This window comes from Sinocyclocheilus rhinocerous, unplaced genomic scaffold (assembly GCF_001515625.1).
Source record: "Sinocyclocheilus rhinocerous isolate Xijiao unplaced genomic scaffold, SAMN03320098_v1.1 scaffold61, whole genome shotgun sequence".
NCBI classification, from domain to species: domain Eukaryota; kingdom Metazoa; phylum Chordata; class Actinopteri; order Cypriniformes; family Cyprinidae; genus Sinocyclocheilus; species Sinocyclocheilus rhinocerous.
This window is the reverse complement of record NW_015640445.1, coordinates 3,073,707-3,100,919: the sequence shown is the minus strand read 5'-3', so window position 1 is coordinate 3,100,919 and position 27,213 is coordinate 3,073,707. Positions and strand designations below refer to the sequence as shown.

At 35.5% G+C, this 27,213-nt stretch overlaps 3 protein-coding genes across 5 annotated transcripts in view; 2 read left to right on the top strand and 1 right to left on the bottom strand.

Moving 5' to 3' along the window:
- Nucleotides 1–8,979, top strand: part of adam12b (ADAM metallopeptidase domain 12b) — a 102,664-nt gene extending 93,685 nt beyond the window's left edge. For both annotated transcript variants that reach the window (XM_016568861.1, XM_016568860.1), the window contains exons 20-23: nucleotides 1,015–1,123; nucleotides 2,405–2,626; nucleotides 7,425–7,594; nucleotides 7,673–8,979. In XM_016568861.1, coding sequence (XP_016424347.1) covers nucleotides 1,015–1,123; nucleotides 2,405–2,626; nucleotides 7,425–7,594; nucleotides 7,673–7,715 — 544 coding nt within the window. In that variant the 3' untranslated portion in view covers nucleotides 7,716–8,979. The remainder of the gene's footprint in view (nucleotides 1–1,014; nucleotides 1,124–2,404; nucleotides 2,627–7,424; nucleotides 7,595–7,672) is intronic.
- A 1,076-nt stretch (nucleotides 8,980–10,055) lies between these two features.
- On the bottom strand, nucleotides 10,056–27,038 carry LOC107752799 (fibronectin type 3 and ankyrin repeat domains protein 1-like). The gene is made up of 11 exons (XM_016568866.1): nucleotides 26,961–27,038; nucleotides 13,332–13,500; nucleotides 13,084–13,208; nucleotides 12,352–12,433; nucleotides 12,070–12,144; nucleotides 11,823–11,888; nucleotides 11,565–11,730; nucleotides 10,586–10,729; nucleotides 10,426–10,503; nucleotides 10,250–10,294; nucleotides 10,056–10,177 (listed from the first exon to the last, which is right to left on the bottom strand). The coding sequence occupies exons 1-11, from the start codon at nucleotides 27,001–27,003 to the stop codon at nucleotides 10,088–10,090; spliced, it is 1,083 nt and encodes a 360-aa protein (XP_016424352.1). The 5' UTR covers nucleotides 27,004–27,038; the 3' UTR covers nucleotides 10,056–10,087.
- On the top strand, nucleotides 14,939–25,906 carry LOC107752797 (putative pre-mRNA-splicing factor ATP-dependent RNA helicase DHX32). 2 transcript variants are annotated; one of them, XM_016568862.1, is made up of 12 exons: nucleotides 14,939–15,359; nucleotides 16,668–16,861; nucleotides 17,336–17,591; nucleotides 17,936–18,058; nucleotides 19,027–19,257; nucleotides 19,381–19,474; nucleotides 20,320–20,469; nucleotides 22,034–22,225; nucleotides 22,467–22,607; nucleotides 22,787–22,977; nucleotides 23,306–23,496; nucleotides 25,230–25,906. In XM_016568862.1, exons 1-12 carry the CDS (start codon nucleotides 15,111–15,113, stop codon nucleotides 25,408–25,410), a joined length of 2,193 nt encoding a protein of 730 aa, XP_016424348.1. In that variant the 5' UTR covers nucleotides 14,939–15,110; the 3' UTR covers nucleotides 25,411–25,906. The 2 variants fall into 2 exon arrangements, with proteins under 2 accessions (XP_016424348.1, XP_016424349.1); XM_016568863.1 differs by having other exon boundaries at nucleotides 17,336–17,618; nucleotides 17,969–18,058.
- Nucleotides 27,039–27,213: the final 175 nt, after the last annotated feature.

Sequence of the window (27,213 nt, the reverse complement as noted above, 5' to 3'; positions counted from 1 at the left end):
GAGGGTTTAAAAGTCTAAATGTGAAGCTTGTATTTTTGTTAAAGCGCTTGAATAATTCAGTAAAACCCTGTTTATGATTGAAGCTTTAAAGCTGTCTAAATTAGCCTTTTTGAGGTGAGAATAGTTTTCTTTGTGGACGAACTTCTGCGTTACTCATGTAATTCCTCTGGGTGGAGTCTGCTACCTCTAAAAAGCTCTATACACTTTACAAGTCCTTTTCTAGTATTATTTAGTGTTTTGTGTGAAAGCTATGGGGGTTAGTGGCTTTTTACATCATGACATTGATGCTTAAACAGGTAGGGTTAGGTCAGCAATTGATGGATATACACTACTGTACAGTTTGGGGTCGGGAAGATTTGTTGATGGAAGTCCCTTATACTCTCCGCGTTTATTTCGATTAAATACAGTAAAAAAAATCTGAAATTTTATTACAATTTAAAATAACTGCTGTCTTTGTTAATGTTTTAAAATGTAATTTATTGACAAAGCTGAATTTTCAGCAGCCATTACTCCAGTAATCAGTTTTACATGATCCTTCAGAATCATTCTGATATGCTGATTTAGTGCTTAAGTGCAATCAATATTGAAAACAGTTGTGCTGAGAATCTCAGGATTCTTAAATGACTACAAAGTAGAGAACAGCATTTATTTGAAATAAAAATCTTTTGTTACATCATAAAGGTCTTTGCTCCCACTTTTGATCAATTTATTGCTGAATAAAAGTATTTTTTTTAACTTACTGACCCCAAACATTCTGTCAGACCATCTAAAATTTTAAAACCATGTGTATTTTAATATTTACTGCCTGGACTTTGTTTACTTACATTGGACATGCTTTAGTATGAACATGATTTTTGCTCTTTAAGAATAATAATGAGCAAGTAAAAATGTTTGCGGTAATTGCCACAGATGCTGCAATAGAGCTTAATAAAAAGTGGATATCCCTACTGTAGTAATTATATTCACCATACCTAAAACATGAAACTTTTTGAAAACTGTTTCTTAATTTTACAGATCAGTAGGGCGAAAGCGAGCTCCCAGCCCCCCACAGACACAGTCAGTGTTCAGGGTCTCGCCTCAGCACAAGCCCACCTCTTTACCTTTACACTCCCGCTGTGACAAGGTAAGTGTGATACTCTACTCATCATCACAGACTCGGGCACACAACATGATTATAACGTCCAAAATATGTAATAATATTTTAAGTAATTGTAGTTACATATTATATATTAAATATTTTATATTTTTAATATGTCTTATCCAAAATTATTTGCCTATTTTCATTATTGCATTTGTGAAAATAATTTTTTTAATAATCATACTAAATTGAATCAAAGCAGACCGTTTGTGACCAAATACCAGATTTTATTATATATGGTATGATTTTGTGAAGAATGGTAATCTAAATTAATATTTACACCCTTAAGGCCCGTTCACACCAAGGACGATAACTATAAAGATAACGATAAAGATATAGTTCTAAAAATCGTTCTCAATATTAAAGAATAGCATAGTTCACACCACAACTATAACGATAATGATACAGAGGACCGATATCGTTGGAATCACTTTCAAAACGATTTTTCTCCAGCTGATGAACGATAAAAAATTGAGAGCCAATCAGAATCCATCCTGCTGTAACGAGCTCAAGAATTTAAAGCGGCAGACGAGCGTGCACTTAGAATAAACAGACGATATCGTTCGCTGGTGTGGACGCTAATATCGTTATCTTTATAGTTATCTTTATAGTTATCGTTCTTGGTGTGAACGGGGCTTTACTAACAAGCTCTTTTATTAAACCTCAAATTCCATAATTCATTACCTCGTGTCTGTCCTGCCCAGCGAGGAGCAGATGAGGTCAGCTCACTCGCAGAATTACTATGCCTGTCCAAACCAATCCATCCCTTGCTTTCTGTGTACACGGCATGAGACTTAGGTGCATAATTGATTTAGTCTCCAGTATCGACCATCAAAGAATATTAATGAAGTCCAGATCTTCATCTAAAATCTCAAAGATTCATTTGGAAGGATTTCTGTTTTAATTCAGTCTAATGTACATGAGTAGCATAACAATATAATTATTGAAACTGTTTGTTGGAGTTGGAAGCCTTTGTTTGCTCAAAGGGGGAGAGCAGGCCTCAATGTGATTGGGCAGTTGCCAATGAAGTGTGTTGGAAAAGTAAAGCACTGATTGATTGCTTCATCTGGGTATTTTTAGTCTGTGTGCCATGCCACAACAGCATGTATGAATACCTTTATGAACAGTATTGAATTGTGAAGCAGCATATGCAGAAAGATGTTTAGATTGATTCCTCGAAGGGTCTTAAAGGTTAGCAGTAGCAAGCAGTAGAGCTCGTATTGAATTCTTGTGTCTTTATTTTCAAGAGCTGTCTGTTTTCCACAGATTTCTCATCACAGTTCGGAGCCTCTCCTTCCTCCACACAACTTCCACAGTTTGCGTCGGCTGCCTGAATGTCCCACGCGCTGCCAGCCCGTCCACATCAGCCACCCCATGCCCATCTCAGGTCTGCAGCCTCACAGGACTCTAGTGTCACACACACACTCGCCAGGCAGAGCGGCAGGCTTCCACACACTCCCACGCCAGCTGCCCTACGCTAACATCCAGGTAAGTGCTGTCAGACTCAGGTACATGTCACCATGTACCAGACATCCCACCCTGCAAAAACTCATTTCATGGAAGTAGCATTACTACCCCAATTGAGTTTGGCCTAAAAATATAGTAGTACATCAATGAAGTAACTCCTTAATGTAAATAACATTGGCACCAAAAATCACAACTGTTCTCCCTTTCATCATTTTCTTTTGCTTTATTTCCCACTCACTCGTAAGCCACATACACAGGTTAATTCAATCCCGCAAAAGTGATGTGGTGTTTGACAAAATCCGAATAGAAGTGGTCAAAGGAGACGGATTCAAAACTAATTTATACCAGGTGATAACTGTAAATGCATCTCAGCTGGCAACCTGTGATTGAATCGCCAAAAATGTACTTTAATACCCTGGAAATGGGGCTTCTCTCTCTTGCTCTATTTCCGGGATATTGTATATAACTTGTGGGTGTCAGAGAGCTGTTATTAATATGCGTGAGACTGCTGGAACTTCTGGAAGATAAATAAATAATAAATAATAATAATAATAAATAAATTTAAAATAATACACTAAATAGAAAAAAAAACATTTCAGTGGTGCAAAAAGTTTTAATATAATGAAATACAATTTTAAATGTTTTATATATATATATATATATATAAATATATATATATATATATAAAATCTCATTTTAAATCTTAATATAGATATGTGTGTGTATGTGTGTGTGTAATATTTTAAGATAGATATCCATTTTGAGATTTAGATAAGAATTACATTTAATAATAAGAATAAGAATACACAATTAAATATCCATTATCAACATATATATTTACAATAAAAATATTGAATATTATCAGATCAACTTAAAAACAATGTCATGTAGAATCAATGCTTTATCATGTAGCTCCTGATTAGTACACAATGTGAGTATGAACATTATGTACATAATTAGAATCACATATTCATTTTTTATGAATTGGCATTAGCATTGTTAGCCTGTAATCACAAAAATTATTGCAAAAAGGCTTGTGGGTAAGACATTGAGGTTTTACCCAGAAAAACAACAGAAAAGTAGCGCAGTAGAATGCAAAAGCACATTCTATGTAAACCTGCTAGACTGATGTCTTACTCACGTAGGCCTGGGTGATAAAACGGTATCGATATTTATCGACGGTACACCTTCTTCGATAACGATATAAAAAATGTTCGATATAGGCACGTGCTATGAGTGACGCAGACAGCACACACAAACACAAACATGAGTGCAGTGCCTGCCTGTGATGAGGAGATTGTGAATAAAAAAATGAATATTAGTTCAATTTAAAATTCGAATAAAAGTCTCGAATTTGTGGAGGTTTATTCCTTTTCACTGCGTCTCATATGTTTTTAAAGGCAGTCTGTGTGAATGGCAATTCGGCTCTTTGTATTAAGCAATGCATAAATATGTGATGTTGTTTTGTTCATAATTATTTATGCAATTTACGAAATTATATTTGATTTATATGAGTTAATTTAGACGTAATGCACGTTTTTTTATAGGCAGTTATTTCCTTGCGTTGACAATTTAATGTGCTGCTTTATTTTGCTCATTGCGCCCTCCTGTGGCCTCGGGAAACAAGTCAAAAGTTTAACCTATTTAATCTGCATATAAAACATTAGAAATTAGATGTTTATTTTTTATTTTGTGTTTGAGTGTTAAAACAAATTTTTTTTTGTTGTTTGTCTCAATAAATTCAGTTAATTTAAAAATACAGTGGTTACATGTAAAAAAAAATTCTATTGCTCTGTTTTAAAAAAGGTTATAAAAAATGTCAATAATTATCATACATTATCAAACATTATATCGTTGATACATTTTTTAGCTATATCGCCCCACATCTTTTCCAGCGTCTCGTGCATGTCTCTGCATTCTAAAAACGCAGCACTCAAAGTTAAAATGCTAAGATCCGTCTTGAGTCCTTTTTTCCCATTCTAAGTTTTGTAATGCAAAAATGCGTTCTGTGTAAATGACCCCTAAGACTGCAGCTGATACAACTTCATTGGTTGAAAGCTACTGACAGATGCAGAAACCAAGTGGAGGGAGATAAGGAGACATTAGCAAGGACGTTACACTTTCCATTGCTGCACACAGCACATAAATTTCTTATATGAAGTTTCCAGTTGAAGATAAAACGAAGACAAAAAATATTAGAGTGGGGTAGACAGAGCAGGCGGAGGAGTGAAAGTGATATGGCGAGAATGAGATTGAACGGGTGCATGAGAGCTTTCCTGTGAGATGGGATGAGAGACGTCCGTGTGTGAAGGTATGTGGTTTAGACGATAAGTGCTGCTCGGGGACATTGGCAGGATATGCTATCAGACAGCATGAAGAAGAACATCTGTTGCTTTGAATCTCAGCTCGACTTCACGGCACTGCAGCGAACTAACTGTGGTTACATCCAGCACACTATGAAAGGCTAACCTCAACGAGACATTTATCTTGCTATAAAAGTGCAAGATGGGTATTTTGATTATAACACATTGTATTCTAAAATAACAAACACAAAAGTTAATCCATGAGATAGGTTTACTAGATTCTCTTTAAAAAGGTCTAAAGGTAGAAAATAGTATTAAGGTTGCAATTTTGAGGTAGGAGGCTGTTTGGTTTGTGCCCGTAAGGTAAACATGTTACTCCAGAGGAAAAAATATCCTAAATATACAAGCATCTGTGACATGCTGTTGAAAATAATTTCCTTTACGTTGTAAAAACGAACATTTTTTTGCAATTACAATATAAGGCAAGACATTATACTTGAATAAATGGTAAAGTATAAACAAAACGAACATGCTAGCATTGATGAAATCATTTACGAACCTTGTCTGTGCAGTTATCCAATGTAACTGCCTGTAACAACCATATTATAAAGCTCATAAACCCATTAAATGTCACAGTATGTGCAAGGATACCAGAAAGGGATGACATTACTTGTAAAATACTGTTGACATGGAGCGCCACACATAGGAATTACATTAGTAAACACGTAACAAGATCCTACTTTTAACAATACAACTATGCATTTTTGTACCAAAAATGAATTCCTTGCCCCATAGGCTTGCATTGTAAATTCATTACTGTATTTTGCTACAGAAGCTACAAATAGATTATGCCACAGATTCTGTCTTGAACACGTTTTTTGCTCCCCATCAGTGGCGTTTCATCAAAAAGCCTTTCAGAGCTCACATTCTGTAGCTGTGCCACACAATACAAAATGATTGATACATTGACGCTTGCTTGGTTTATATAATGACCTCATTGAAAGCATTCACATTAAACCCTTTTACATATGAAATCACCGTGGTTTGTTTAGTGCTCTCTGAGTGCCCTTTTCTACTTGACTGAGTTCACATTTATTCGGGGAGCCATGAAACACTTTCACCTCTTACGGTGTTCTCACAAATTGGCCTCATGGCTCGACACACCGCCGTGCGCTCATGATTAAAAGGTCTTGTATTGCCGTAATGACATTGCTTTCTCTAGGATGAGGGTTTTGCAGGAACGAATCACTTATGTACAATGGTTAGAAACAGAAAGAAGGAAAAATGTTGTTTCAGAAAGACACAAAAATGGATTGATTTTGTTGTCTCAGCATTTTGGATTAGTCAGTTTCTCCACTGTTTTCCACAAAACAAGGCTGAACAGCTGTGAAAAGGTAACAGCTGTATGCCATGACCTCATCCTCTGAGTAAATTGGTAACACACGATGACCTCTTGACTTAACATGGGGTGAATTGGGTGTTGGGGATGGGAGTGCTGCACATTTTGTTTTGTTATTCTGCATTGTTGCCAACAGGGTTTACCAGGACGAGGAGTGTAATCACAGCTCCATCTAGTGGCACTAGTATGCTATCACTGTTTACACACCTTTTTTTTTTTTTAAATCTATGACAGTGGTTCTCAATTCTTTTGACTCAAACTGTTGTCCAACATATTACTGGATATTTTAAATTAATTAACCATGATTCATGTGGCGATTCCAGAGGTTTTGAATTTCAAGTATCTGTATTAAAAAAAAAAAAAAGGCCTAATTTTAAGATGTATGTATTTGAATTGCATATACAATTTCCATCCATTTGGATTACACATTTTTAACATGAAAAAAATATATTTATAACCTTAATGTGATGCATATTTGTCAGTTGTTTTTAAATGAAGCAGAGAAGAAACTGGTAAGATTTCTGCACTCAAAAAAAAAAAATCATGGCATAGTTTATTATTAGCTGTTTGCATCTATTTGATTTTATTTAAATAGTTATATTTTAAAAATACATTTATTCAAATTGCTTAGAATCATCATAAATCTGTTAATTGTGAAAATAATTACATTTGTTCTGTTAAAATAACAAACAATAGGCCTATTCACTTACTTAAAATGTATGAGACTAAACAAAATTCATATATATATATATATATATATATATATATATATATATTTGTGTGCATTTAAATTTATATTATTATTATATTATAAAACATTCAGTTTATTAGTACTATTACAGAAATCTTATCTCCTCTTTGCTTGTTTCATTTATGTATGACTGACAAATATGCATCACATTAAGTTTATTAGTATTTTATGTTTATGTAATTTAAATAGATATTATTGAGGTTAAATTACAGTTAGATTGCTTTAATATATAATTCATAATTTAAATACTTCAGTACTTTTAAGTCATAATGTGGCCCCCTTGGAAGTTTGCTGGGACCCCCTGGTCTATATAATAGTTTAAATATGTGTGATAAACCAGGAAATCTTCTGTCTTGCTATCTATAGGACCACGACAAGCCCAGTCCCCCACAGAAACCACTTCCCGCAGACCCCTTAATCAGAGGCCACGGGGTGAGCCGAAGCACATCTGCAGTGGGAGTGCGGATACCTGGACCTCTAGCCATCCCGATTCCAACAGTACCACGACCGCCCCCTGCCATACCACTGCCAAACCGGTCAGTCCCACTGTGATACTGCTGGCAAAATCACATATTTATGGATGAAAACTAACTGCTTATTTTGATACATTGTAGACCTCTTCCCAGATTACCACAGCAGCCCTTTTATGATCACTGACATATGGACACCACAGCACTGGGTGAATTTCACCAGCATCTGAACACACTTGTTTGCACTATGAAAACTCTGTTGGACCAAGTGACCACCCCTGCAGAAACTCCACGGAGGGTCTCACAGAGAAGAGGGCTGACCCGACACCTTGGTGCTGCACCTCCTCAGAAAAGGTGTTAGTTTGTCCTCGCTCAGGTACTGCAGAACTATTTAAGATGTATATTTATTGTGAGGAGGAAACTATGTGCTGTGCTTGACACTTTTTTTACTGTATGACCATTTTTTGTTTGTTTTTACATGTTGAAAAAATGATGATTGACCAATCATGTTTTCCTTTAAGTGTTTTTCTTCAATTTATCTTATGGTAAGACTTACATTGGTGTTGTGAAGATCAAAAAAGACCTGCTTTAAAATGACGCGGCATGTCTGGGATACTGGAGTACAAGCTACATGAAGTCTAAATGACTAAACACAGAGCGCTGGAATCAGTGCCACTAAGTGCAAAAAAACCTTAATAATTACTTGAATGAGGCATGATGGCGAATGATGTCATGAAGGAGGAAGTGATGTGAGCCATTATTGTTCAGTCATCTGTGAGAATTGACAAACCAACTTTTCGTGAACTACAGTACCTTAAAATCACATGTGCTTGAGCAAATGCAGTGCTACAATATCTGCCAAAGCAAGAATCGCTATTACTATTGCTACAAATTTAGCCCTAAGCATTCAGCTTTGTTTGTAATGATACCTCAAATTATGTGACTTCTTGAGGAGAGATGTGCTGGACAATTAAACAGCCAAAACTGAGTTACATCAATTAGGGCTGAGTCGTCTAGAGAACAGAATATGCATTGCAACTGCATAGCAACGGCTTGTCAAGTTTATCTACAGAAAATGAAAAAAATCCAGTCAGTATTTATAGTTCAAACACTTGAAAGGTCGTGATGTTCCTTTTTCCAACATGTTTTGAAACATTCAGAGAAATACCAGTGGCAACACAAAATATGTAGTGACACACCACAGACCTTAAAATATCACGGAATAGCAGATCAGCATTCCCACTGAGCCATCAGCATCCAGCAGCTGTCATTATGGCCTTGTTGTGCTGTATACACACGTTCTGTAAAATATCTTCCAACACTTGAGGTTATAGATGTTGAATTTTCTGTACTGTATTTCTTGTATTATTTTCAAAAGTTTAGTGTCAGTGAAATTTTCTTTCAAAGCAATGAATGAATACTTTTATTCTGCAAGGATGCATTAAATTGATCAAAAGTGACAGTAAAGATATGTATTATTTATCAGTAAAGATTTCTATTTCAAATAAATGCTGTTCTTTTGAACTTTTTCTTCATCAAAAAAATTCTTATTATATATATATATATATACACACACACACACACACACACACACACACACACACACACACACACACACACACACACTGAAGACTGGAGTAATGATGCTGAAAATTCAGCTTTACCTTTAAAAATATATTAAAACAGAAGACCGTTATTTTAAATTGTAATAATATCCCATGATATTACACATTTTTACTGTATTTTTGATCAAATAAATGCAGCTTTATAAGATACTTTCAGAAAAAAATCTTACCGACCTCAAACTTCTGAATAATTTAAGTAGTCTCTTTAGGCAAATAGTCATTTTTCATTACCTTTTCACAAAAGTGTTCAACATCAAGATCATGTAAAGTACACAGGATGTAGTAAATATCACTGCTGGTGTGTGTCGTCACAACTATGGCATTTTTACACAACAAGTGGTTCCTTCTTGCCCATAACACAGCTCTCTTTATTCACAGCTGGGCTCACTGTTATTCATAAACTTATGAGATTGTTGTTCTGCTTGGTACTTCACCCTGAGAGGGTAATTACACTTCAGTTTTTCCATATAGTATTCCAGCATTGTTGCTTTGGGAGTATAACAAACCCAGCTGTCACAGTATTTCATTCAAGCCAAGCCTGTGTGTGTTTCTTTATGTTCTTGTTAACCTATTCACAACAATGTATGTACATTTCACTTTTTTATACGCACTCATGTGGATGTGTTAAATGCTCACTTCTTTTGTTTTTGTTTTTTATCTGTGGTCAAAGATGATTGCTCAGTTTTTGTGTAACGATTTTATATTCTACAAAGTCCATTTTAATTTCTATGAATTAGGATATTAAAAGGGAAATGTGATGCCTTCAAAAAATTAAACTGGATACTGATAATGTAAGGACTTGAACGAGAACAATAAACGAGGATATTACTATCGTGAATTCAATATCATTTTATTTTACACTACAGAAACATAAAAGTTGTTTTTAATAACTTATGGCTTTAATGTAGTGTAAAATATGACATTAAGATAAAGATCATATCTTGTCTCCATAACAGAACTGTCCTGCTGCTGTCAGTCGATTTGAATCTTCCAAGCTTATATTATCCAGCAAGTTTATGATGCTCTGAAACAGAAATTGTCTTTTTGTTCCAAGCTACAAAATATTAATTTGTTCATGTATAGTTTGTCAGGTTACCTGTCTCCCAAATGCTTTTGCCATATCCGCTGCACCTGCTCCATACTACATTAGGGTGTAAATATAATTTTATGAGGAGTGTTATTAGTTTTCCTGTGGCAAAAAGTTTTATTGCACTACTCGTATTGTTTAATCATTTATGCATTATGAATATCATCATGACCATAATATGTTACCTCGTTCTTCATGTGGTGATCTGCCCCACTGGCAAGCAGAAGTTTCACCAGCTCTACATGGTTATTCAGCACAGCGACCTGAAAAATTATAACCAAAAACTCCAGTGATGTCATCCATCTTGTCCTCGACAATTTTAGTGGCTGTTTTGATGATAAATACCATTAGTGGTGTCTTGCCAGCTTTGTCACGGATGTTTACATCAGCTCCAGCCTGGAGGAGGATGGAGGCGACCGCAGCGTTTCCACTGATGGCTGACACACGCATAAGAGGAGTCCAGAGAGACACTTTATCCATCACATCCACCTGTGAGAGTACAAGAACACATGCTTTAAACTGACAATATAGGGTCAAGCTCACCATTTGACAAAGTAATGGGCCGCAAATGGTACATCTAAAAAAAAAATAAAAAAGAATTTGTGAAATAGTGAAACTGAAGTTCGGTAACTTCAGATACCTGATCATATGAAATACCTTTAAAGGAATAGTTCACCCAAAAATGAAAACTTGCTTAAAATTTGTCTTTGTAATAAACAAGTCCATCATTAAGACACTTTTAACTTCAAATTGCTTCCAGCTGAAATACGAGTCCTTTATCCATAATATTGTTTTCTCCAGGGAGAAAGTCGTCTCATCTAAATCAGGAAAGAAATGTGCACGGATCAACAAGCAAAAACAGTTCTAAACAAACATGTCGGTGGATTTTGATATGAAAGGACAACAGGGAAAATAATTTTTCACTGGATGAAGCATTATTATGGACTTGAATTTTGGCCAGAAGCATCAGTTTAAAGTTAAAACGGCTTAATGACAGATTTGTTTCTTACAAACACGCAGCTTTTTGCTTCACAAGACGTTAATTGATGGACTGGAGTCGTGCGGGTTACTTGTGGATTATTGTGATGTTTTTATCAGCTGTTTGGACTCTCATTCTGACGGCAGCCATTCAAATTCAATGCAGAGGATCCATTGGTGAGCAAGTGATGCTAAATTTCTCCAAATCTGTTCTGATGTAGAAACAAACTCACCTTGGATGGCCGGTGGGGGAGTACATTTTCAACAAATATTCATTTTGGGGTGAACTATTCTTTTAATGTTGTTTTTTTGCACACATTAAATGGTTGAAAAATTGACCTCGGACCTCACAACCATCTTTGATCATATATGTAATGATAGGCAGGTGTCCTCCATCCACAGCCCAGTGGAGCGGCGTGCAGCCGTCCGTGTCTCCGGACTGCCATGTGGAGCCGCAGTTACGCAGATACTTCACTGTGTTCAGGTGACCAGCAAAACAGGCCTGCATTAGACTGATAAAACACATGCATAGATGAAAATATATATTAGAAAACATGAATTATTCTAAAATTCAACTGCATTGAAAAAGCATATGCAGGCTTACCTGTCTTTTCCAGTGCTGTCTCTCTTGTTAATATCAGCTCCATGCTTCACTAAAATGTCCACTAAGCTACAAAACAAACAGATGCTGATCATGATTAGAAATACATGATTATATTTCAACGAATTTACTCTTTACCACATAGCAGTAACTAAACAAAGACTAATGGGAGATTCAGTAGCTTGCTGTGAATTCATCTCTCTGTACACCAGCTTTGTGTTTAAATGAATAACATCGGAAGCATGTTTACCTGGTGAAACCTTTCTGTGCTGCCACCATGAGAGGGGTGAACCCCATTTTGTCATAAACATCCACGTCGACCATTCTAGGAGAGGAATTACATGAGAGGGGTTATGAATAATGTGTGAACTGGCATTTAAGAGGATATTTCACATAAAGATTAACATTTTGTCATCATTAATCACCCTGCACCACAGAAGAAAGAAAGTCAAACAGATTTAGAATGGCATGAGGGTGATTAATAATGACAAAATTTTCATTTTCGGTTGAAATATTCCTTGAATTAACGCACCCTGACTGCAGAACTGTGGTCAGCTCCTCCTCATCCTCCCTGTTCACAGCCTGGTGGAGGTTCTTCCCACTGAAAGGCTCTCCTGTGGACAAACCATCAAAACATTGTAAAACATTAAACAAATGCACTACTATCCAAAGGTTTGGGGTCAGTAAGGTTTTTTAACGCTTTTGAAAGAAGTCTCACTTAGCGAGGCTGTATTTAATTGATCAAAAATACAGTAAAAACTGTAAAATTGTGAAATATTATTACAATTTAAAATAATTATTTTTTTATTTTAAAATGTAATTTATTCCTGTGATGGCAAAGAAGCTATTACTTCAGTCTTCAGTGTCACATGATCCTTCAGAAATCCTTTTAATTTGCTGATTTGCTCAAGAAACATTTCTTATTTTTATCAATGTTGAAAACATTTGTGCTGCTTAATATTTTTCTGCAAACTGTGATAATTTTTTAGGATTCTTTGATGAATATAAATTTCAAAGTACACAATTTATTAGAACTACAAATCTTTTGTAACATTATACATGTCTTTACTGTCACTCTTGATCAATTAAATGCATCTATGCTAAACAAACTTTTTATTTTAAGTATTGTACATTTTGTGCGAATGAATTCCTAAATGTTTGTGTTTCTACCAATAACAGCAGAAAGAAGCATGAGATTTACTAGGTTTAAAATAAGAAAATAAAAGACCAAGACTTTGACTGGAGGTACAGTAAAATATCTCACGGGCGGTGAAGACAGATACCACGGGGCTGAGGCTGCACTCCCATGAGGCTCTGGTGACCCTCAGCCTAAAATTATAGGAGGTGCTGGACTCCAAGCCCTCTACAAGATGATGAGTGCTGTACCCTCTGTGATAAAACACCAAAATATTGTTATTACATGGATTGTTGCTAAAAAAACGGTTTTGAACATGTTGTAATAACTTTAATATTCAAAGAAATTATCTTCACCATCAAACAGAGAAAACTGACATGTATACGGTGCTGTATGTGTGTGTTTTGGGGTCCATCTGCTCCACAGAGAAGCGGGTCCAGCGTTCAGGAGGGTCATTTCGAGGTTTATTCTCTTCATTCATCCAGCTCAGCTCAATACTGTGGTGAGTGACCTTCCCAATCACAAGAGTAAGCTCTGGATATTTTGCTGGAGAAATTGAGAAAATATATGGCAGATTCTCTTAATATCATCATGTATATCGTTTATAAAGTTGTAGGATTAATGTGCATTTTTAGATATATTTAGCCTTGCAGTAATATCCAACACAGTCATACTACTTTTTGTATGCGTGTTTTGACAATAGTTGAAACCTAAACCAATCTATGGTTAATATGCAGTTATCTGATACAGCAGCATCCATGGTATGATCTTGCTATTCAGGTGTGACTTATGGGTAAACTGTAGCCTATTGGTTTCATCTTAATAAAGGTCATGAATATCACATAACAATACACCAAGAATAACTAACCACAAAAGATTGTTCCTGGATTAGTGATTAAGTTAAAAGATTACCCATTACTTTTTAATCACTGTTGCTGGAGAAAACTTTAGCCTTTTTTCTTTTCTCCTAAACAGGTCTGGACACATAACATAATTATCAAAAAATAAATACATTGATTTGTTAAATAATTAATAAAATGCAGCTCTTTATAAGGTTATAAAATATTATATACTGTATATATATATATATATATATATATATATAGTAGCATACTACTTGCATATTAGCATTACTAACGTTACTAGCATATTGTCTGTTTATTAGTACTTATAAAAGTTTCCAAAAGGTTTTAATATTAGTCTTGTTTAACATGAGAGCGATGTATTGTTATTGAGACTGAATCCTTGTTTTACCCTGTAGTCACTTTCATCAATTTGGGCTCTATTGTGATGGGATTAAATGACCACATGACCGCTCAAAATCTCTGTTTGTGCGTCTGAGCGGTGATTCAGTGCGCTAATGACGAGACGTTCGAATCGGTTCTTTTGAACAAATCATTCAAAGAACCGGATCAAAAACGATTTAGTGATTCTTTTACGTCATCACGTGGTCCCTGGCCTGTTAAATGCTTTAAAGGATTTGAAATAAATGTTTTGTTCACAATTTCTAAAATATTTTAGAACTTGCATAACCAGAAGAAAATGTACGCATATCATCATAAAAATTGATTGATGTTTTAAGAATTTATTAGTTTAAATGACTTTTTCAGCTCTAGAAATAACTTTAATAAATAACTTAATTAAAATTTAAATCATTTTAAGTCATCTTGAGGCCCCCTGGACATTCACTGATAGCCAACCCCGCCCACCCACCATTTAATCATTTATTAAAATCAACTCAGTTTCATGTCTTGATAAAGCTGTCAATTCAATCAAAATTTAGTTGTTAACATTTCTGCTATTAAACTAGATTTCTGACCATTTGGCAAATCCTTAATACACTTCAAAAGCTAGCAGCTGATGACTCGAGAGCGACCGGATTCAGTGCAATTTGGGAACGTCTCGGTTCATTAAAAAGATCCGATTCAAAATAATGATTTGTTCACGAATCGGACATCACTAGTGCACTCACTGAGTGGGACAACTGATGTCACAAAGGGTCTGTATCTCCTAAGCGCGGGTTCCTAAAACTCTTCTGGAGGAGGTAACCTGTTTAAGACCATAAATATGTCACATAACTAATAGAGCGTGATTCGGTCGATTTGTTCAGTTTGATTTATTTGTGCAACTGAAGAGAGAAGCGCATTAGTGCAAAGATGGAGATGGAGCTATCAACAGATGTGGAGAAACTATCTGAAACCAGCGAAACTCAAGATATTGATACGGATGATCTGCTAGAGTTAAATCAGTTCGACGGGCTCCCTTTTTCTTCAAGATATTACAAACTATTAAGAGGAAGAAAAGGTCTGCCGGTGTGGGGAGCGAAATGTGAGTTTATGGACAGTTTGATGAGCAGCCAGATTGTGATAGTTACTGGCACAGCTAAAACAGGACAAAGCACTCAGGTGAGTTTATATGTTATAGCCTAGTGTGCTTATCATAAAATTAGGATATTAATTTTATAGCCGTTTAAATAAGTAGGCTATATTAATTTTTTATTTGAACCTCATTCCATGTTCAGGATGAATTAGGGCTGAATTTTGAACTGAACTTCAGTATACTTTTAGAGTGAATTTATTGAATCTTTTATCATTAATCTCAATCTTTTATGCAAAAGATCACATAGTATAGGACAGATGCAACCTATTCATAGTTCATTTATCACTGAAGTACTTATAAAGCACATATTAATGCCTTATTCTGCATGAACATATTTTTGATCCCTTAATTCTACCCCATACCAAAACTTAACAACTACCTTACTATTAATATGCAGCAAATTAGAAGTTTGAGGCAAAAGTCGTAGTTTTTAGTTAATAGTCAGAATTGGTCCTCAAACTAAAGAGTGACCGATATATAAAAAAGGTTTTTGCTTACTGTATTACCATGCTAATCAAATATAAGCGCGGAATAAAGCAACTCTAACAGTAACCTATTCATAGTTCATTTATCACTGAAAGCAAAACTATCTTATTTGTGGGTATTTTATTTCTGAATAGCCTTACAGCATGTGGTTTTCTGTGTTAATCTCCATTTAGATCCCTCAGTGGTGTGCAGAGTTTTGCCTGTCGTGCGCGCGATCTTTGGACCATTTAATTGTTTCTTTTAGTTACACAAAACACGAGTTTCCAAAAGGTTTTAATATTAGTCTTGTTTTAACATGAGAGCGATGTATTGTTATTGAGACTGAATCCTTGTTTTACCCTGTAGTCACTTTCATCAATTTGGGCTCTATTGTGATGGGATTAAATGACCACATGACCGCTCAAAATCTCTGTTTGTGCGTCTGAGCGGTGATTCAGTGCGCTAATGACGAGACGTTCGAATCGGTTCTTTTGAACAAATCATTAAAAGAACCGGATCAAAAACGATTTAGTGTTTCTTTTACGTCATCACGTGGTCCCTGGCATGTTAAATGCTTTAAAGGATTTGAAATAAATGTTTTGTTCACAATTTCTAAAATATTTTAGAACTTGCATAACCAGAAGAAAATGTACGCATATCATCATAAAAATATCCTGATGTTTTAAGAATGAATTTATTGAATCTTTTATCATTAATCTCAATCTTTTATGCAAAAGATCACATAGTATAGGACAGATGCAACCTATTCATAGTTCATTTATCACTGAAAGCAAAACTATCTTATTTGTGGGTATTTTATTTCTGAATAGCCTTACAGCATGTGGTTTTCTGTGTTAATCTCCATTTAGATCCCTCAGTGGTGTGCAGAGTTTTGCCTGTCTGCGCAGTATCAGAACGGCATGGTAGTGTGCACTCAGATTCATCAACAGAGCACGGTGGAACTGGCCCTCCGTGTGGCTGATGAGATGGACGTCAACATCGGCAATGAGGTTGGATACAGCATCCCACTTCAGACCTGCTGCTCCCCTGACACTGTACTGAGGTGTGTATATGATCCCTAGGCATGTAAAGCCTTAAAGCTCTGCACGGCATTATTTGGTCATTTTCCCTGGACCTTTTTTTTCCATTAAATTCTGCAATCTGCCCATCCCCCCTTCATTACCACCACACGTGCATCTTCTTTTCAGGGGCGCCTGTCCATCTAAACAATATAAAAGCTAACAAAAGGCTGAGGGGGCTTGGTCTAGGGGTCTCCACGGCAGCTGCCGTGCTTCCTTACTGCCCATATGCTTCATCAGAGCTTTCAGAGCAGCCATAAGTCAGTCTGGCGAACAAAAGAGCCAGAACAGTGATTAGAACAGCTGAGAGGGTCTGACTTAATGAAAACACTGACAATTCCCAGAGTAAATTATCGTCCAATCACGTCTGCTTGTCTTCGCTTAGCTCGTTATTTTTGTTTGTATTAAATCGATGCTGACTCTTGAAGAAACCTGCAGTGACATCTGTTGCTTTGCAGATACTGCACAGATGATGTGTTGCTCCGGGAAATGATGTCGGACCCCCTCTTGGAGCAGTGTGGCGTGGTGGTCATTGATCAGGCCCAGGAACGCACGGTCAGCACAGACCTGCTCCTCGGGCTGCTCAAAGACGTGCTCCTCGCGCGGGCAGAGCTCAGGCTGGTCATCCTCACCGCCCCTCACTCCGCTGAGAAACTGCTACGTCACTATGGAAGCGTTCCTCAGATCCGGCTGGATGGGCCGCAGCCGTGCGAGGTGGTGTACGGTAGTGGGAGAGGAGGTGTGAAGGATTACCTCTGCTCTGCTCTTAGACTAAATAATGTAGATTATTAATAAAGGCTGTTTTTTTTCCTTTCTTTCTTTCTTTCTTTCTTTCTTTCGTTCTTTCTTTGTAATTTATGTGTCCACATTCAGTTTGTTGCATTTATGATTGAGCTGATTAAACATGAACCTGTAGAACCTAAACACGCTTGAATTCACAACAAACAATTCTATAAATTAATTTACATTCCTTGGTTAAAACATTTGCATGTTTTAATCATTTATTAAAATCAACTCAGTTTCATGTCTTGATAAAGCTGTGGCCGCAGCCGTGCGAGGTGGTGTACGGTAGTGGGAGAGGAGGTGTGAAGGATTACCTCTGCTCTGCTCTTAGACTGGCTCTGGAGATACATCAGAATCAAAAGCATGGAGACATTGTGACATTTCTGGCAACTGAGCAAGTAAGACATTTAAACAATAATATTTTGTTGACATTTTTAAAATATTTATTATTTACAAATCATTTTATTAATGAACAAATAAATGACATTCTTTACATAATATAATATAATATATTTTTTATTAGTAGTATTTTTATTGAAGGAAGAACAGTGACGTATTATTACATACAAAAAGAGTTAACAATGCTCTTCTTGATTTTACAATTTTTCCCCCTTATAATATAATATAATATACATTTATAATGTAATATAATATATTATACTGTTTTTTATTTGTATAATTAATGAGTATTGTTAATATTTCTATTTCCAAAGTAAATTTTGACATTATTTAATTTATTAATACATTAAATATATTTTTTTTATAAGTTGGTATTTTATTATAATTAAATATACCATTTCCTGTGGTTTATGTGGGTAAACAGACATAAAGTACTTTACATATATATTGTATTTTATGTATTAAATAGATACTGATTTGCATTTAAATGTATTAATTATTATGTCATTTTATATATATATATATACAATAATATAATTGTTTCATTTTTTTATAGTGTGTATTTGTATATATGTATATTTTATCCTTTAAAATGTATAACGATTTAATTTCTATATTTATAAATTGAATAATTATTCACTGAATTGATTAATCAATAAAAAATATGTATATAATTATTTATAAATTGATAATTTCCTGTTAGGTGTAAACAGACTCTTAGCTTTCAGAACTCAGTTTTAGTTGTAGTTTTACAGTCTTAACTCAAATTTTATGGGGTTTTTTTGGTAATTTTTTTATTATCATCTCAACCTCTGTGAGCCCAGGCAATAGGCAGATTGTTATTTTAATGGATCCTTAGTTTTATGTCACATAAATTCCAACCTGCCTTCCTTCAGGGAATCTTGCATAGAACAGAAGATGGTCCCATTTCCATGGTAAAAAAAAAACTTCTCTTCTTTTTTTCAAGGAGATTGAATGTGCCCATGCCATTTTGCGGAGAGAGGGTGCCAATCTTGCATTGTCTCATGGCGAGCTGGTTCCTGTGTCTCTGTGCCCTGAGCAAGGACACAGTCCCTCGGTGATCTCTGAGGAGAACAAGAGTAGGAGAGTCTTCCTCACCTGCAGCCCCAGTGAAGACTTGTTCTGGGCCATTCACAGCATTCGCTTTGTGATTGATGCTGGAGTGCAAAAAAGATATGTATGTAGTGATTTTGTTTTTATTTTGAACTTTATAGATACTAGTCCTTATTATGAGCTCTGTGTTATATGCTGTATAGATTATGATTGGTGGACATGAAACGTTGATGTTTTATTGTGACAGGTGTACAATCCTAGAATCAGAGCCAATTCCATTGTCATTCGACCAATCAGCAAGAGCCAAGCTGAGCGCCACAAACAACTTGCAGGCCCAACAGGTGAGCACTTTGTGCTTTCTAAAAAAAAAAATTTTTTTTTAATTCTACACACATGAACATTCGAAGGTTTGGGTTCAGATTTTTTTTTTCTTGAAAGAAATTAATATTTTATTCAGCGAAGACACATTAAATTGATCTAAAGCAGTGGTCACCAACCTTTTTAGGCCCAAGATCCCTGACCTCGGCCTTTAACCGCGTTTCCTTGGTTACCGCTGTAAACAAAGCAGAGTTGCGCTTTATATGGAGAAGAAAATGCCATTGCCATCGAAACTTTTCTCAAGACAGTACCCTTCAGTGATACATTAATATAACCCCATAAATGTAATGCATTTTTGTACTTATTTTACTGTTTTTTTCGGGATCTACTGGGACAGTGATAAAGACCTACCAGTCGATCGCGATCGACGGGTTGGCGACCACTGATCTAAAGTAACAGCAAAGACATTCATAATATTACAAAAAAATTATATTTAAAATAAATGTTGTTCTTTTAAACTTTCAAAGAAAAATGTATCATGTTTTTTCCACAAAAATATTAAGCAACACAACCGTTTTCAACATTGATAATAATTAGAAATGTTTCTTGAGCAGCAAATCAGAATATTGAAGAATAGAGAAATGATGCTGAAAATTCCGCTTTCCCATTACAGGAATAAATAACATTTTATAATGTATTAAAATAGAAAACCGATCTTTTAAATTGTAATAATATGTTACAATATTATTAATTTTACAGAATTTTTGACCAAATAAATGCAGTCTGGGTGAACATAAACAAATATAAAAGTTTCTTAAAATTGTTGGCATGCACTGAATCATATGCCTGAAATGTTTTATTTCGGCAGGCAAGTGTTTCTGTTTGTATCAAGAGGACACATCACTTCCTGCTGAGAGCGTCCCTCATATTCTTGAGTCTGATATCACTTCCACTGTGCTCTTCCTGAAGCGCATGGAAATTGCTGGCCTGAGCCACTGCGACTTCATTGACATACCAGGTAAGATACAATTCTTATACGATATATTAATTCTCTTTAAATTTCAATCAAATCTCTTAAAACACAGCACTATAAGGCACACATACAGTTGCTATGTGGTTACTTCCAAATCAAGAGGATCCATTTAGAAGTAAGTCTCTATATATGGCTTGGGATCCATCTTCAATGTAAATTTAGGTGATTTTTTTGCACCACTAATAAAATATTGGGTAATCTATGTAACTACACTGATTCTAAACAGTGAATGTACTGTATGTATATTTTTTCACATAATGAAGATAATCACATTAAATTATTAATAGAATCTCTCACACGAATCTGAGCAATCCATCTAAAGACAAACAAGTTGTTCACTGTCCACTGTTTACAATAACCAAGCAAAGCTGGGATCATCCAGGTTCTCTTGGCTCACAGTAAGGGTGCAGATGGGCCTGTCCCGCTCACTGCTGGTATTAAGAGGTGGTGAGCCGTGTGTTAGCTGAGCTGACAGCACTCTGACTGGTTTCATTGTTCCAGAGATAACCTGCTTCCATAACACGCACCAGTCAGATGAGCAGCATCATTAGTGGAACTACGACAACAGCATTTCTCTGAAAACAACATGGTGGGATGAACTAGATGAACTTGTTTATCTCATGATGCAAATATGTGAGGCACTTTTGTTATGCCGCAAATTAGTGAGAGTTTGTTGTCTGTTTACTTTCTGCACTGTCAGACCAACAGGCATCTCTATAGGAAAAATGCATTGCAGATCACAATTGATACTCTGTTGATTAATTCCATTAATAATATTAGTTGGTGTTTTTTACAATCACCTATAGCTTTAACGACTCATAATAATATTTTGTTCTTATTTTATTGAAATTAACTAGACTGCTATTTTTTTTTTTAAATCACACAATTCATTTTTAATGGCGTTGATTAACTTTATTTATTTAGGTCAGTTGAGTATTGTTTTAGTATTATTTATATACTTTTATAGTATTTATTAACATTTTGAATTAACATTTATTTTTGTATTTTCAGGTTTCATTTTAATTTTTGTTTAAGTTTTAGTTTGGTATGTGCTTTCGTAACTTTATTAGTTTTTTATTTCTATTTATCTTTATTTTATTTTATTTTATTTTTCAGTTTTAGTATAGTATTTCAACTGAAAATTATTTTATTACAGTTAGTTGTCAAGGCAGTTGACATTCATTTTAATACAGTAGGCTTTAGTTTTAATTAACAATAGCAAAACTGGGTCAGTTTATTTTAATTAGCCAATCAATCTTTAAAACCGTCTCTGGTGACGGACGAGAAACCTCAGATCTGAGAGAGACACAAATCTGCAATTACCAACAAACGCAAACGGCTTTTAAGGGATTCCTGGAAATGTACACAAAGCGGCTCCAGAAAGAATCTGTTCACTTGAAAAAGTCTGGATGTGATATATATATATATATATATATATATTATTATATTTAATTATATTATTTTTCTATAATAGATTAATAGCAAACTTGGAAAACTGTTATTCATATTTTCAAAAACATATGAAATATTTTGTTCACTCTTACAATAGATCCAGAAGGCCTGATGCAAGCTTTAGAGGAACTTGACTATCTTGCTGCTTTGGATGATGACGGAAATCTGTCCGAGATTGGAATTATCATGTCAGAGTTTCCTCTGGAGCCACAGATGGCTAAGACTTTGCTTGCGTCTTGCGAATTTGACTGTGTGAGCGAAGTGCTGACCATCGCTGCCATGCTAACAGGTAATCCCGTCTCAGTACAATCCACTCAACAGCTGTACCACCATGTGCCTGCGTTTCCATTATGTCTGTGCTCCATTCAGTTATATTTGGAACTCATGTCAACTCACAGTTGTTGGACCTTCAATTTAAATATAAAATAAAATATTATTTTTATTATTAAAAAATATTATTATCATTATTAAAAATATATTTACAAATACATGTATGATTGATAATAAAGCTTTTTCTCTTTTTTATTTAGCTCCGAGCAGTTTCCTTACACCCCCAGTGGAACTGAGACAGAAGGCCTTACTGTGTCATCAGAGGTTCCAGCATGCAGAGGGAGACCACTTCACCCTTATTAACATCTTTAATGCTTACAAATATGTTAAGGAAGGGACATGTGAGTGATTTTTGTGCATTAAAGCAATTAATTGAAGCCACCTAAGTCTATAATCCACGTGCATATCCATTAACAGCCATTACTGTGAATTAAACAAGACAGTAAACAGTAGCTGACTAACAAAATCTATCAATTGTAATATATAAAGTGTTGAATTCGCATTCACATGTGTATTTCAGACTCGAATGTGGAACGATGGTGTGAAGACCATTTCCTCCGTCTGTCTGCTCTTCAGACAGCGGATGCGATACGCTCTGAGCTAACAGAAATCCTGAAACGGCTCGAGCTGCCAGTGTCTTTACCTGCCTTTGGCTCTAAAAGCAACAGCCTGAACATCAAACATGCCCTACTAGCTGGCTTCTTCATGCAGGTATGGACATATCATATACAAAATGAAACACTTTTGAAAATTGTAATATATTGTTGTGATTTGTACTAGAGCAACTCTTTAATGTTCAAAGGTCAGAGTCTCTCTAAAACTGAACTAGAAAGAGGACAAATCTCTTTCCAAAGTGCACTGTGTTAATGCACAACCGTGGAAATGGGTGCACTAATTCTCTCTCAAATAATTGCACTGGCGCAGTAACGTCTGTGATGAAGACAGATTAGTAAACGGCACAGTGGTGTTACAAATTTAGTGTGTTCAGTGTGCTGTTCTAATGCATTTTCCGTTGTTTAATCTCTGTGGGGTTTTCCAGGTGGCGAGGGACATTGACGGGTCAGGGAATTACTTCATGCTGACCCATAAACATGTGGCTCAGATCCACCCGCTGTCTGGCTACGGAACCGAGATGCACAAGAAGAACCTGCCAGAATGGCTTCTGTACCATGAGCACACACTTTCAGAGAACAACTGTATCAGAACCGTCTCTCAGATCTCAGCACATGAGTACGTACTGGATCATCTGCTTTGTCTAGAACTAAACCACAGAATTAATACTCACAATGAAAACATCTCCAGCTGTATTTGTTTCAGAAAGTGACTTCATTATTCTGCTTTGTTCATTCCACTTGAATAATTCCCAAAGACAAAAGCTCCATACTGACTAGGGCTGTCAAAATGGCTGAAAAACTAAATTCGAATTTTGTACTTAAATATGATCAAAATTCGAATTATATTCTAATTTAAAATGCATAATTTCAGTTAGGGTAAAGAAAAGCTTTTGGCTTCTCTTCTGAGGCCACAAGTGGGCACATCGAGCAAAATATTACTTACGCTTAAACAACTATAAAAAAACAGCATCATGTATGTATGCATAGTTTAATACAAAGGACGGAAAGCCAATCACACGGAGTACATTTTTCATTTAAAAACATGAGATGCAGTGGGATGGGGAAAAAACCCTGCCATAAAGTCTGGATATATGTTTTTTTTCCAAAGTTAAACTTGCATTAATTTTACATGGCCTCCTAAACATGCGGCTCCTTTGTCTGAGATGCGAGTGCAACGGTGATAGATGGGCGAAATATGTGTTCTGTGTGAACAGCTTGGTTTCAGTTTTGATGTAAACAAGATCTTCTCCGCATTGATGTTCTCTTTTTCCGCAATGTTTTGAATGAACAACGCAGCAGCGCCGCATCTAGTGGGTTCAACTGGATAGGCTAACAAAAACATTATAATGCAACGACACTTACATCGTCATCGCATCTCGTGCTCCAGTGATAAGGCTGCCTCTTTAACACACTTAAAATTCAAATTCAACGTTTTTGCATTCGAATGTGGATTTTTATTTTAAATTCAACGAATATTCGAAATTCGATTTTTTTTTTGACAGCCCTAATACTGACTGAACAATTACAGTACTTGGCAGTAGTTTATCTGCTTGTGATAGAGCAAATGTATCTTGTGATAAAACCACTATTTTATGAGGTGCCGATTTCATATGAATTTGTACAATTTGATTTGTATGAAAGCATACGATTTTTAGAATAAAAATAAGAAGGTCCACCCCTAAACCTAGCCATCAGTGGGGAGTAAGCAGATTGAACAAAAACGTACGAATGAGATCATATTAATTCCTATGAAATAGCCACTTCTTCACCACAATGTATAACAGTTATGAATTTCCATGAGAGACGAGAGAAGTTTAGAAGTGTCTCCTTTATTAATCGTGTCACATTGCTAGAGGTTTTAAATGCATTGTTTTAGAATTACAAATGTATTATCGTTTGAAAGTATATAATTGAAATAAAAAATAAAGATTTTATGTTTGTGAAATAAAATATTTAAAAAACATAAATATCATAATCAATAAAAAAACATAAAATACATAAAACATGCACTTATTATTATACTTTGTTTATATAAAATATTCATGATTTATTTCTACAATTATCTATTTTTTATATCTTCCTTTCCTCTTTTAGCACCTATCAATTATTTTTATCTATTGTAATTGTAAATGACCAGTCATTAATAATGTCTTGGCAATAATTTAGTTTAGCTTACAGTCTTTTATAATTAAATTATTTTGTTTCATTTAAAATTTATTTCTGAAGCTTTAACCCTCCTTTTTATTTAAGGCTAGCAAGCCATTTACTCTTTTTCTTTCAACCATTTAAACAATTTGTTCTTCTGTGCTTCGTAATCATATGGTTTCTTTTGCTGTTTGCTTGTGACAGGTTCATTCAGATGGCGCCGCAGTACTTCTTCTACAACCTGCCACCTAGCGAGAGTAAAGACCTACTGCAGCACATTATCGATCACGGTCCAGCTGCCCCATCTAAAGGCAAAAGAAAATCCCAGACCCCCAGCAGCCCTGCCAGTGAAGAGCAGAGCCATGAGCGCTGTACCATACAATGACTGAGGAAATAGAATGCCTCGCCACGTTCTTACCATGACAACAAACAACAGGATGCTTACACTGCTGGTCTGTTACACAGTAACCATGGAATTTCTGAGACACGACCAGGAATCCAAATTAGTTTGACTGATTAATCAATAATGATGAAAAGAAAAGATGTAATCTGTTGCTTAAATTCAAAGGGCAGGGGGAAAAACATTTAGTGTGCCCCCCTTTTCACAGTGCTCGGGACAATGCTTCTAAGTAACAGCAGTTTGTACAGTTTGTCTTCTCTCTGCTGAATTAATAGCAATTTAAATAACCTACTGCTGTGCAGTAGTTAATGAATAAACTGTCGTTGACTTTATGGTGTCTAAAATGTGCTTTTTAAACTGTAGCTACTAGTTAGCATTTTAAATAATATATAAAAAATAGAATGTGATTTAGCCATGTGCATCATAGTATCATTGGACATTAATTTAATTTTTGCATTGATTGTGCTTCCCATTGGCTAGTGAATAGTGTTGTTGTTTTTTTTATTATTATTATTGTATATGTATTTATTTGCAAGGTATTTGTTCAGCTAATATAATATTTTTTATTATTATTATTAATCTCAAATTCACTGTGATAGTTTGCATAAAATAAGACATTTAAACGTGTATTTGACTTTTTTTGGAAGTGGTCGTTCTTTTTTGCCAAGTTTTTTTTTTTCCCCCAAACTTCTTAAACTGAATAAAGTACAAAAATGTTCTGAAATTATCTAGAACTTAATTCATCATATCTATTGTTACATAGTGTACACTTGCCAAATATCACTGCAACTTTAGATTCTGATAATATTCATTCATGTTTCACATCACATTGAACACTTAAGACGAAAATCAAGGGTGTCATTTTAAAACATGAGCAGAAAATGATGACTGTTTTTATTTAGACGCTTCCTGTGGTGAATGCGTTAAAGTCACACGTTAAGGTTTTATGATGATGTTGAAAATTGATGTATGATGTAGATTTACATTTGATTCAATAAAAGCCACAGGCTTGTATCACTGTTTTAATGTTTTAATTGATTTTTTAATGTTTTAGTGTGTTGTGAGAAACAGCCATTCTTGCAATGTATCGTCACGCAGCTGTTCTAACTACAGATCCAGTTCACTCATATTATTATGACAGATGGCAGAGGTGGACGCGACGCTTGCAGTTTGTAAACAAAGGTTTTGATTGGTCAAATGAATGCCGACGTCATCCACAACACTGGCAGACGCGTCGCGTACTTGCTTTTCGCTGGTTATGAGAGCCATGTACTGTAGTTTTTCGTTGCGTCGCTGTTTGCAACAAATGCGGTATTAAATCTAATAATACAAAAAGAAGACTTTACGGATGTAAGATGTTTTTGCGTGTTATTTTTTTCTGAAATGTCTTTTATCGTTATTTTATATTATCAGCTACTCAACTAGTCTGTCAGCGCTTGTAGGGTTGTGGAAATTGGCATATTTCACAACGATGGCGTGAAAATGTTTCATCTGAAAGATGGGCATATCAAAAAGCAGAATGAAAAAAGTCGCACCTGTGTCAGTGACAGAGGAAACCGTCTGTACTAGCAGCGGCATTCACCGGGATGAAAGTCAGTTATTTGGTCCCTCAAACACTAAAGCTTCAGATCTGCGTGTGTCAACCAGAAGGAGAGCCCAGGCAGACTGTAACAGTGAGGGGCAGGACTCTGAGTTTTCAGCTGACGATCTCGCTGAGGAAGCGGACAGAATCCTCGCTGAGTGTGCCAACACTGATATATCACTGAACAGGACTTCTTATAAGATGCC

Excerpts from the sequence above, each read along its gene's own strand:
- LOC107752797 (XM_016568862.1), top strand. The coding sequence starts at position 15,111 with ATGGAGATGGAGCTATCAACAGATGTGGAGAAACTATCTGAAACCAGC. Across the intron at positions 17,592-17,935 it reads ATGGGCCGCAGCCGTGCGAG|GTGGTGTACGGTAGTGGGAG; the intron begins GTGGTGTACGGT and ends CAGCCGTGCGAG. Across the intron at positions 22,608-22,786 it reads ATATGTTAAGGAAGGGACAT|ACTCGAATGTGGAACGATGG; the intron begins GTGAGTGATTTT and ends TGTGTATTTCAG.
- LOC107752799 (XM_016568866.1), bottom strand. The coding sequence starts at position 27,003 with ATGCCGCTGCTAGTACAGACGGTTTCCTCTGTCACTGACACAG. Across the intron at positions 12,145-12,351 it reads ACCACAGTTCTGCAGTCAGG|AATGGTCGACGTGGATGTTT; the intron begins GTGCGTTAATTC and ends TTCCTCTCCTAG. Across the intron at positions 11,889-12,069 it reads GCACAGAAAGGTTTCACCAG|CTTAGTGGACATTTTAGTGA; the intron begins GTAAACATGCTT and ends TTTGTTTTGTAG.